Raw genomic sequence first — 11,535 nt, forward strand, 5'->3', positions numbered from 1 at the left:
GAGGAGGTCCAAAATGCGATTAGATCTAAAAGAGAGTGTTATAAATATTTGCATAAGTGTAGAAATGGGGAGAACGTTAAGAAATATAAATTGGATAGAAAAGAAGCTAAAAAGGCAGTAAGGGAAGCTAGAGGCAAGGCATATGAGGATTTGTACCACAAGTTCGAGACGAAAGATGGTGAAAAAGATGTCTACAAGCTTGCTAAGATGAGAGAAAGGAAGAGCAGGGACTTGAATCATATAAAATGCATCAAAGACGACAAAAAATATTGTTAATAAAAGAAAACGAGGTTAAAGAGAAGTTGAGAAGTTACTTCGATAAGTTGTTTAATGGAGAACCTGTAGCGAATTTGGGAGAACTTGATAACGCATTTAATGAGCAAATCGGAGGTTTGTTCGTAGAATTCGAACCTCAAAGGCAAGAGTAGCTATAAAAAATATGAAATTAAGTAAGGCTAGGGGGCCTGTCGATATTCCTATTGAGACTTGGAGATGCTTGTGTGATGTGGGTTTGGTTTGGTTAACTAGATTATTTAACAAAATTTTGAAAACTAAGAAGATGCCTAATGAGTGAAGGAAGAGTACATTAGTACACATATTTATAAGAATAAAGGGGATATTCAGAGTTGCACCAATTACCGAGGAATTAAGCTAATGAGTCACACCATGGAGCTTTGGGAGAGGGTAATTGAGCATAGACTAAGAAAAGAGACTAAGGTGTCAGAGAATCAGTTTGGCTATATGCCCGGACGATCGACTATGGAAGCTATCTTCTTGATTAGGAGGTTAATGGAGAGATTTAGAGAAAATTTAAAGGACCTTAATATGGTTTTCATTGATTTAGAGAAAGCGTATGATATGGTTCCCAAGAGTGTTATGTGGTGGGTCTTTAAAAGGCAAAAATTGCATGCTAAATATGTTGATGTGATTAAGAATATGTACGATGGAGCAGTAACTAGTGTCAGAACCACGGACGGAACGTCTAGTCAGTTTTTAATTACAATAGGACTGTACCAAGGATCAGCTCTAAGCTCTTATCTTTTTACGCTGGTTATGGATGAGCTTACGGAGGGTATCTAGGATGAGGTGCCATGGTGTATGTTATTTGCAGATGACATAGCTAGGAACAAAACAAAGAACATGACCTTGGATAGGATAGAATGGAAGAAAATGATCTACGTAGAAGAACCCAACTAGAACTAGGATTGGAGCTGGGTAGATTCCTTTTACTTTCTTCATGATTTTTTTTTTCTTAAGGATTCATTTAGCCGACCCCAACTAGTTTGGGACAAAGGCTTTGTTGAGTTGAGTTGAGATAGTGCTTAGAGAAATGAGAACGACTAGATAAAATCAAGGAAAGACGGGGGAGGTACGGGCCAGGTGGCTGAAATTAAGGAATGAAAATAAAATATTTTGAGTAGAGTTTTCCTTATTTGTAAGCCACTTCCCAACCTCTTTTCACTCATACCCTTTATATTCCACGGATTTTTTTATATATAAACCCAACATAGCAGGTACGTTTGGTTGCACAAAAATTGGGAAAATTGCAGTAAAATGAAATGTTTTACCTTTCCTTGAATTGTTTCATTGCATTTTACGTTTACTTTTCATATGACAGTCCTTGTCGGCTGTAACATTTACTAGTACAGCCCTTTTGAACAGTTTGATTTTTCTCTCTAATTAGGAGACAAAGGAAAGTAAAGAATGGGAATATGGTGCCTTTTTCTACTTCCAGGTCCGTTTGGATGTTCCTGAAAAGGAGGAAAGAAGACCAAATACGTGTTTGGTTTACCTCGGAAGTAATTTTTTAAACATTGAGGAACGCCTTGTGGACTCACACATTGAGGAATGCCTTGTGGACTCTCTCTCTCTCTCTCTCTCTCTCTCTCTCTCTCTCTCTCTCTCTCATATGAGGGCGTATGCCAATTTCTTACAAGAGCTTTTGTTCCAGATCCCAAACGATTAAACCCAAGAAAATTATAAAAACGATGAACGATCACCTACTAATTTAACCGTCTGGCAGACATCTGAAACCTTTAGAAGTAGGAGTTCTACTGGTTTTGAGCCATGTGGGTTCCTAAATAAAAACGTTTCATCTCTTATTTCTTCCCTAGAACATAATATCTAGGATGCAAAAAGATTGGCCCTTATGTCTCTTTCTCTCTTCGGGGTCGATTTATCACTTATGAAAATATTTTATCTTGCAATGCCACTCGGTACCAGGTCAAACGTTTCAAACCTAGACCCACGGGGTTCTTGGTTCCGGCATCATGATCACTCTATTCCTACAATCTGGGCCACATTTGGCAACCATGATTTTTTTTAAGGGAATATTAGCCAGTTCTCGCATGTAGGGGTTCTTTTAATAATTTATTCGCCAACGGGAGAGGCCGGTAAATTGGAAGGACATTGACACTGAAGATGAGTTTTCATTCCAGCAGGAAAGACTGAATCTTGGTGGTTGTTACGGTGCTGAGTGGGGGCCGCCTAGGTATGGGACTGGGTGGGACCCAGCTTGGTATGGGACATATTTAAGGGGCCTTGCCTAACACGTTTCATCAGCTCTGGAGCTTTTGGCGTATTGGTAAGGTGTCTAACATTTGGTATTAGAGCCGCCAACACATCCCATGTCCGAGTCTTGGAAGGGGCGATCTATACCTGGAAATGGCTATATGGTAAAAAAGCCAGAGTGAAAGCCGCCACAAAGTAAGCCGCCGAAGACCGCAGATGTAGAAGCATCATGTAATGTTATGGCCCTAAGTAGGTGCCCCGCCTACGTATGGGACTGGGTGAGACCAGCTTGGTACAGTATAGATTTAAAGGGGGGAAATGATAAATCAGCCCCTTTGGGTTACTTGGGACACCCAGCACCAGTGTATAAATGACTTGAGAGGGGCTGGTGTACTTCCATCAGAAGGATTCAACGGGGCTGATTGCCAAGTACGCTGGCCCTGGGTGTCCCAAGTAATCAAAAGGTGTGGATATATCACTTCCCTTAAAGAGCCTTGCCTATAGCGTCCGGCATATTGGCAAGGTACCTAACAAGGTTTTGGATGCCTGGACTATAGCTGCACTGTTTAAATGATGGATTTGGCTGTGTGTTTGTGCCTTTTGTGATTCTTGTTACTCTCTAACGCTGGTCTTTCTGACATGCATTTTGACAAACATGAAAACTAAACAAACAGCTTTCCCTTTTCTATTTCCATCCAAGAAAACCAAACAGGAAATGGAATCAGAAAAATGTTGTATGGAGGTATAATTCCATTCCTCTCTCTTTCCCTCCCCACATCATTCCTTTTTACTCCCCTTTCATTCCCGAAATCCAAACGGACCCAAAATAAGAATTCATTGATCATCAATGGATGTCGTCATGTGAAAAAGCAAAAATCCGGTTGATCTAGTCATATAAAAATCCAAAAGTGGGGCTCAATGAGTGTGTTTTAGTAAAGAGTGTACAGATGAGGGCCTGCACCTTACTGGCTATTGATAATTGATAACGACTCCAAAACTGATTGTTGGACTCAAAACTGCATTAGTGTTGGTTTTGGATTTTGAGAATTCAATGAGTCAAAAACTGATTATTGGCTTCAAAATTGTGTTCAGGCCTTGTTCGTTTTGGAGTTTTATGAAATGATTTTGAGTCCAACTTACCTGAGAGAAATGCCAATGTGAGATGAAGCCCCAGAAAAATAGGCAGCAGATTTATTGGTTCCCTTGGATTGTTAGGTGGTTTCCACCACAACTAGTACCCAGAAAAAATTTCCCTTACAGCCCAACATGGATGGTATGACCACATTTCTTGTGAAGTACAAGTCATGTCGATGGATCAAGTATCAAGTCAGAGAAAGAACCCAATTAAGTGAGCCCCTCTTTTGATGCCGGCCGCCGGGGGCCCAAAATATTGTTTCAGATTGGACAATCCAAAATGACTGATCAGTGGCAAGCAAACAAATTGCTAAGAAATGCCACAGTTTTGCAAGCTACTGAACTGGAAGATTAAAGATTGCCAATCGGTACAATTTCCAAGTTCTACCAATGGATCCAGTTCCCATGCCGAACAACATAGATCTCATCCCCAAGATTAGCATTCCATTAAGGCTCTGTTTCTATCTACCTAAATTGGACGTAAAAAAAAAATTATGCCTCATTTTAAGGGGAAAAATAGGCATAAAATTTGTTTTACGCGCATTTTATTTTTAAGGAAACGGAGCCTGAATGATAATTTCCCTCAACAGAATTCTCATTCAAGAAAGAACCAATTCTGAAGCATACCTTCCCTTCCGTCGATTTGTCGATTTACCTGGACAAGATCTCCAAAAAGTTGAGCTTCCCATATTTCCTCTCGTGAAATTTCTGCAAGTAGCCACTAATCAATTAGTGAAAATCAGTCACTTGAATTTCGAGGCAACTTAAGTTGAATAATTTTGATTGAAGTTTCTGTCGCAGAAGAAAATTGCAACAAAGTAAATAATAAAGTGCAACTGAACATGTCCACATCAAATTTCTGGTCCTTTCTCTTCGGTCTCGTGCACAAATGGAAATTATATATAGCATATGATAGGATTCAGCTTCAACACAAACAAATGTTACAAAACTGTTCCCTGTACAGTAGTAATCTTACAGTTCATTTCGAAGTAGTCAGAAGCACCCTCGTTTTCACTCTGATTATAAAGTTGAGAAGAACAAGAGCAAACCCAGTTTACAAGGGATAACCACATCTTCTAAGATCTCTTGTAAAGAAGGGATGTCTGAGAGCATCTCGTGCTTTCAGTCGCTCACTCGGATCGTAACGGAATAGCCCTTGCAAGAGATCGATTAGGTCCCCAGCAGAGTGATCAACATGCTGCATTACCAGGTTCTGTACCACAGATCCCAAATGATGGTTAACCCATATCAGTAAAGGATGAAAAAGGCTTCTTAGGATGCAAATGGACACTAGAAAGAATAAATGTAGAGATAATTGTTCCTGCTTCACTTGATGAAGGCGAGCAGATCATTATTGGTAACTCTCTTTTTTTTGTTGATGATAATCATTATTCGTAACTTAAGCCATGTTTCTCAACCATGATTTTTTTTTTAAAGGAATATTAGCTAACCAAGTGTTGGGAGAGAAGTAGGAAGAGTGGGAGAGGGAGAGAATTGAGAGGGCATGAGTGAGGAGAGGGTGAGAAGTTGCTGAAAAATAAGGAAAACAAAACCTCGACCCTCTCCCGCCCTCCTTGCCCCTCTCCAACCACTTGATAAACTAGTATCCCATGGAAAACAACTTTCCTGGCTGTCAAACATGGCCTTAAGAAATGCCATGACCATAATACCATTGGTAATTTTGGTTATGATAGAATTATTTCCCTGCTAATTTGAAAGGTTCAGTAAGTACGGTGGTCATTTTTTTCCGGTGCATGGGAGGTTTAAGGTTTTACGGAAACAGCATAAAAGAATGAAAACCTAGAGCGTCTTTACCTGGAGGCGAGGCAATTTCCAGACTGCCCTCATGCTTTCCCTTGAAGTCGCACCTTCAGGCCAGTCTAACCTTGTGCCCCGCCTGAAATACTTCTCCGCACGTCGACTAAGGTACGGAAGAGCGGCAGACCAAAAAAAAAGTCACAACCCATTAAGTGTCATTGAAGTTTTGAACGACATTTAGGGGATGTTTGGATTTAGAGAATAGATTTTTTTCCTAGATCCAAATAGCCCCTAAGCGTAAAGCAAGTGCACAAAACCATTCACTTACTCAGCCCTGTTCACCATATGCAGGGGCAATGGGCCTAAAACCCTCTCCATCATGGCTAGATGCTCCAAGTTTTCATGAGTTTGAAAGAGTGCCTCCCCCTATTCATCAATTCAATGTAATAAAGCAAAATTATAAACAGCAACATCTGAATTCATGCAGTATCCTCTAGGATCATATGCAATAGTACGCACAAAATTGGGTTAAATTCTAAACACAGCACTAAATATTAAAGAGCAAGCAACTTTTTATTGCAAAATCAACAAGATCCAACGCTGAACAGGACAGTGGCTTACTCCACATCCATGATGAGAGGACAGTATTGTTTCTGCTTTGGCAATCCACACAGGCACTTCAGTTCCACTCGTAGAATGGAAAAAAGCCAGAAACATGCTCAATTTTTTTCATTTTTTGTCAACGAGTGAGCAAATCAAGCGTGGATATAAGCTGAAGCATGTGAAGAAATCCTGATATTTTAGAGTGGGGTAGTTATCTTTACAACATTTATAGGGAGAAGACTCCACGGATGAGAATTCCCCCAATCAAGGAGTACAGCTCTCATGTCATGAAAGAAGCAAGAGGCTGTTGCAGGATAAGAGGCTTCAGTTGCTAATTGCTATATCATTAAGATTTAGGATTTAAGAATACGAAAGGACTATTAAGTTATTAACTAAATGGGCACCAGAGATGTAGGAATGCTAGGAGTTCTCCAGACCACCATAGGAATTGGAAAAGTGATCATTACAAGCCATCTTGGGCTTAGAGTTCAAGAAACTTCCCTCCTCTGGATGACATCATCAAGCTCAATTCAGACGGTAATTCTTTGGGAAATTTGGGTGCGGAGGCGGCGGGAGATGTCTAGTAGTGATAAGGCTGATGGCTTGAATGGTCTTTCCAGACCCATTGTATTTTCCAAAGTGTCCAAGGATAGGAGGCTTCAATGGGTAAAACATTTTTTTTTTCAATGGATAAAACATTAGGAATGTGAAAAGACTATTGACTAAATAGGTACTGATAAGGTAGGAAAGCTGGGGGTTTCCCCTCAGACCTCCATAATAATTGGAAATATGATCATTAGAAGCTAGGGCAGTAGGGCTTAGAATTCAAGAAATACAAGATGGATTCCTCCTCCAGTCAGCGTCATCTGGGTGTGGAAGTGGTAGGAGGTGTCTTTAGTAGCAATAAAGGCTGAGGGCTTGAAAGTTCTTTCCAGACCCATTGGCGTCAAAGGCTCAAATAAATCATTAGCAAGAACTCTCTCCACAGTCTCCTAATACTTGTTACAGAAAAGGGAGGAACCTTATGGAGGGGGAATTGTTAAACACAACCAGGTGGCCATTTTAATCATGGTCCATGACCTTGGTAGGTTACTTATATAATCGATGTCATCAATGGCATTTGTAGAGGATTAAGTATATCATTAGGCACCATTTTTAAAAAAAACATCATTAGGCTTATTGTGAACAAGGGCAATGATTTTTTTTTAAATGGTAGAACGAGGCCAGTGATACATCCAATAGATTTGAGAAAGATGGTGAAAAACATGAGTAAATCTTCTTTTTTTTTCGGGAATGGTTGTGTGGGGCAATCCCTGCCCCTGGCTGTAATTTCTTTTTTGTTTTTATTATATTTTATTTTACGAATTTTCCTTAAAAATGACAGGTCATATAAAGTGTAAACCGTAGTCTAGATGGGCTTGACCCCGTATCCCACTTGGATGGCACTTTGTGGGTTCCATCCCAGATTACAAAGCTACAAAAAAATTGGTAGTGTGGACGTCAAAGTTTACATTTTGGGATTCTTAGACTGGTTGTTTTAAGTTAGTCTTACATACATTCAGTTACTGATGAAAATATATGTACCAACTCATGACGTAACTATGAAGTTCCTACCTGATAGGACTCCTCTTCTAGAAGAGGATTTTTTTATGTGAATAAATGAACCAATAAAATACTCGAAAAATAGAGAAACGGGAGTCCAAATGCACAGCCCAAAGGCCTGTGGCCAAAAAAACATCTTACAAAAGTATAGATAGTTTTTCTTGAAGAATGGCAGACTGAAGGGCGCCGTTGCAAAAACCAGCTAAAAGGGCGTCTCCTATTGGTCCCTTTCAGCAAAATGCATTTATGTCAGAGCCGTTTTCATATTTTTCTGTGCCATCAGCAATGCACTTTGCTGAAAGGGGCCAATGGAGGCTCCCTTGTGGCTGGTTTTTGCAAGGCAATCAGGCATTCATCCAAGTTAAGCAAACTCATTGCTAGTTGGCTCAAAAATTAGCTGGAAAAATGTAACTTTACTCAACCAGCTCAAATGTACTCACCGAGCAAAGCTCAACAAGTATGCAACCCACACTCCATAAGTCGCATGGATAGTTCCATCCAAGTCCTGCAAAAGATAACACACAGATGATGTTAAGCCTTGATCACATGACAAAGATTAAGATGACCCCCACAGAAAACTCTAATACAAGAACTACATTACCCAGAATAACCTCTGGTGCGCGATAATGCCGTGTGGACACCACATAGCTGTGATCTTGATGTTCAAATGTTGTACTACCAAAATCAATGAGCTTGATTGTACTAGATTTTGGAAGATTCTTGAAATAAGAAGTATCCTTCGTAGATCGTGATGGGAACTTTATCTCATCCAAAAAAGAATATAAGAAATTTCTAAATAAGTCATCCCAAACAAATCAAAGAATGCAAGTGAAAGAAGTGCTTCCTGAAGCTGTGAAAAATTATTAGTAATATAATATGCATACAAAATAGAAATCATTGTTACTTGCCTAGCTCTCACTAGAATGTTCATAAAGCATAGTAGAATGTTCATACAGCATAGTACAGACAAAAAAAGATTCTATAGACTAGCACCTTGTAATCGGGCACCTTGACATATTCTGCAGATACAAGGAGAATGTTTTCGGGCTTCAAATCAGTGTGAATAAGTCGTAGTTCATGCATGACTGCAAAAATAAAGACACATTAAGAATGACTCGGTCACGAGACATGTAAAGATCAACATACCAATTCCATTACTCATCCACAGAAAGAAAAATACTCCACATTTAGAAGTAACCAGTTACTGAGAGAGAAGAATGATGGAAATATTAAATGAGGGAGCAGCACCAATGCCCGATATCAATCTTGCAAAAGAAAGCATTCAGGCAGTGGAATGCAATATAGAAAAGGATGGTGCAAGATTGTTCACACACATGCTACAGACTCCAAAAGTTGTCTGCCAAGCTCCCGAACTAGGTCAATGGGAAATGAACGGTAGCTGTTTTTCCGGAGAAAATCGTATAAGCTTGGTCCAAGCTTCTCAAATACCTGTTAAAACCATTTAAATCCACCCGCAAGTTTTAACTCGCATAATATTCAGGCAATGAGAGAAAGCTTTGCCAATGCAAATTGATCAAATCACAAATACCAACATAATACTTACAATACAAATATGATTACGATAGTCAAACCAATTCCGTATTTGAACACAACTGCAAAGAATAAAACCACTTATACCGAATTCACCTTAAGCTTCTATAACCAAAAGGTAATGAAAAAGGAAGAATACAAGAGTCCTACCGAATACCACTGGGATCATGCTTCGCGAGCCTCTGGAGCACATCAATTTCAATCATGGCAGCTTCACGATACTTGTGAATTGAACGCACTATTTTTATTGCCACTACTTCTCTCTTTTCCAAATCCCAACATTCCAAGACTTGCCCAAATGTACCTGCAGGACGTTCCTCGGATGAGGATAAAGAAAAAAGGAAGCATACAAATCCGTAGTAAAGCCAAGAATTGAAGTTTTGTGAGTTTATCATCATGATGATATACCACACCAGCTAAAAAAAAGGAAAACAGATTTATGTAAGCAGCACAAGTTTTTCGACATGGGTTGAAAAAAATTGACCTATAAAGGACAAAATAATGGTTAAAAATAGGCGAAAAAAAATTCAAAGCCCAGAAAATAACTGACCTTCACCCATTTTGCTGAGTATCCTATCTGCAGGCATCAAAGAAACATGTGAGTATTATAAATGCTCCTGTGAATTTGAATTAAGAAAAAAAAAACAGTTAAACAGATGCAAAACCCTCCCCACTAGACATGCAGCACCCACAATACTACATGCAAAAGAACAAATGTCAAGCACAATAAAGGATCAGATTCACTATTCTAACCCCTAAGACTGCAACCCACAAATAGGAACAGATTCCATAAGCAATCCTAGGCCTGAGAATACGAGAAAATCAAAAGAAAAAGCATCTTAACACATCAATCAAGCTGCAGTGATAAGAATGTAATTACAGCGAGGGGTTAAGTTCTCTCCAAGTGCATAAGTGTAATGCCCATCTTTGTCATCATCTCTCCAGGGAGGGGATGCATTGCGAGCGACTCCCTTGTAATACAGAGAAGAAAAAGCATGATTTGATGTCGTCGTCACATTCACGACATCTTGCGCAACGTATAAATCCAGAGGAGCCTACACACAGCCATTGATTCATATTTTTGACAGATTGAACCACTCCAACCATTTCCCCCAATGAAAATCATTTCTTTCGAAGTAAAGTGGGCGTAAAACAAATTTCACACCCATTTTTTAAGTGAAAAATGGACATAAAATTTGTTTTATGCCCGTTTTACGTCGAAAGAAACCGAACCTTAAGTCACTTTTAAGCAATAAAAAAAAATCCATGAAACGATATTTCAGAAGGTTCTCTACATTGAAAGATATCAAGATCCTTTTGGATAGTTTCTTTGAGGGTCCAAGCAGATATTTTCTTTAGGCCCTGTTTGGATTGCATGAATTTATTTTTATTTTTTTGGAAAAGTTTAGAAAGGAAAAATATTTATAAAATCCCCTGCTTTTTTTTTTGAAGGGCAAAATTCCCTACTTTTTTAACACATGAAAAAGATAACTTGAGCCAACACTGTTCAATTTTTACATGGAAGGACCTTTCATTTATGATAATATCCCTCTAAATTAATCATAATCACATTATTTCCCTCTAAATCATGCACAGAAAATAAATTCCCAAGAAAAAATCTCTGTCAAAAAAGTTTTTCTTGCAATCCAAACAGGGCCTTAAAATCATAAGAAATCCCTATACTTGAAAACAACAACAATTTCTCCAGAAACCACCACCATAACCCTTTTTAACAGCAATTAGCAAGCTAATAACCCTAAATTAAACATTAAACATTAAACATCTCCTACAAAATCAAAATAAAAACAATCATAGCAAATCACGCTAGGGTTTGGCTACAAATAGATGGAAAACATCTGAAATTGAAGCAAAAACGAGAAATCACAAAAAGGAAAGTTGATATAGACTCAAAATCATAAGAAATTGGATCAAATTTGAGAAAATAACAGAAGATTGAAATTAAAAAAAAAAAAAAACCTTTGTATTAGGAGGAGGAAGAGGAGGAGGCATGTCCCATGTTAACCTAGGTCTTTTTCTAGGGCGTTTGTCCATGATCGTGTGTGGAAATTCTGTAACCCATTGAGTCTCCATTAAAATTACTTTTTATGTGAAGAATTTGCAGAGAAAGGATGAGAGATCGAGATCTGAAGAAGAGAGAGAGACGCTCTCCGTCCAAACCCTAGCTTTAAGGCGACCAGCACCTAACCTGAGGTGAACGTGAAACTAACCATGGTTAGTTTGAAATTCTCGTCATGAGTTGAAAGTCTAACCATGTTGAAGATTTTTTAAGGGTAGGTCTGAACTTTCAACATCCAACGGTGGTAGTTAGATCTTAGAAATGGTTTTGTGAGTCTAGGGGTTTTTAACTTTTGATAA

The 11,535-nt window shown here is 38.8% G+C and overlaps 1 protein-coding gene across 5 annotated transcripts; it reads right to left on the reverse strand.

Moving 5' to 3' along the window:
• Positions 1-3,669: 3,669 nt before the first annotated feature.
• On the reverse strand, positions 3,670-11,331 carry LOC143848095 (serine/threonine-protein kinase AFC1-like). 5 transcript variants are annotated; one of them, XR_013235311.1, is made up of 13 exons: positions 11,137-11,331; positions 10,040-10,130; positions 9,710-9,736; positions 9,310-9,463; positions 9,173-9,221; positions 8,943-9,057; positions 8,602-8,693; positions 8,210-8,372; positions 8,049-8,113; positions 5,732-5,829; positions 5,461-5,566; positions 4,622-4,858; positions 3,670-4,353 (listed from the first exon to the last, which is right to left on the reverse strand). XR_013235311.1 is itself a non-coding variant. In XM_077356902.1 (12 exons), exons 1-12 carry the CDS (start codon positions 11,248-11,250, stop codon positions 4,700-4,702), a joined length of 1,317 nt encoding a protein of 438 aa, XP_077213017.1. In that variant the 5' UTR covers positions 11,251-11,331; the 3' UTR covers positions 4,528-4,699. The 5 variants fall into 5 exon arrangements, 1 of the variants encoding a protein (XP_077213017.1); XR_013235310.1 differs by having other exon boundaries at positions 8,210-8,366; positions 10,040-10,214; XR_013235309.1 differs by having other exon boundaries at positions 10,040-10,214.
• Positions 11,332-11,535: the final 204 nt, after the last annotated feature.

The sequence above is a fragment of the Tasmannia lanceolata genome, unplaced genomic scaffold, assembly GCF_043159265.1.
Source record: "Tasmannia lanceolata isolate RefF3 unplaced genomic scaffold, GAP_Taslan_0.1 ptg000016l, whole genome shotgun sequence".
Taxonomy (NCBI): domain Eukaryota; kingdom Viridiplantae; phylum Streptophyta; class Magnoliopsida; order Canellales; family Winteraceae; genus Tasmannia; species Tasmannia lanceolata.

Coding starts and splice junctions, on each gene's coding strand:
- LOC143848095 (XM_077356902.1), bottom strand. CDS start 11,250: ATGGAGACTCAATGGGTTACAGAATTTCCACACACGATCATGGACAAA. Junction 9,058..9,172: donor ATCGTAATCATATTTGTATT/GTAAGTATTATG, acceptor TGGTTTTAACAG/GTATTTGAGAAGCTTGGACC. Junction 5,830..8,048: donor TACTTGTTGAGCTTTGCTCG/GTGAGTACATTT, acceptor ATTGATGAATAG/GGGGAGGCACTCTTTCAAAC.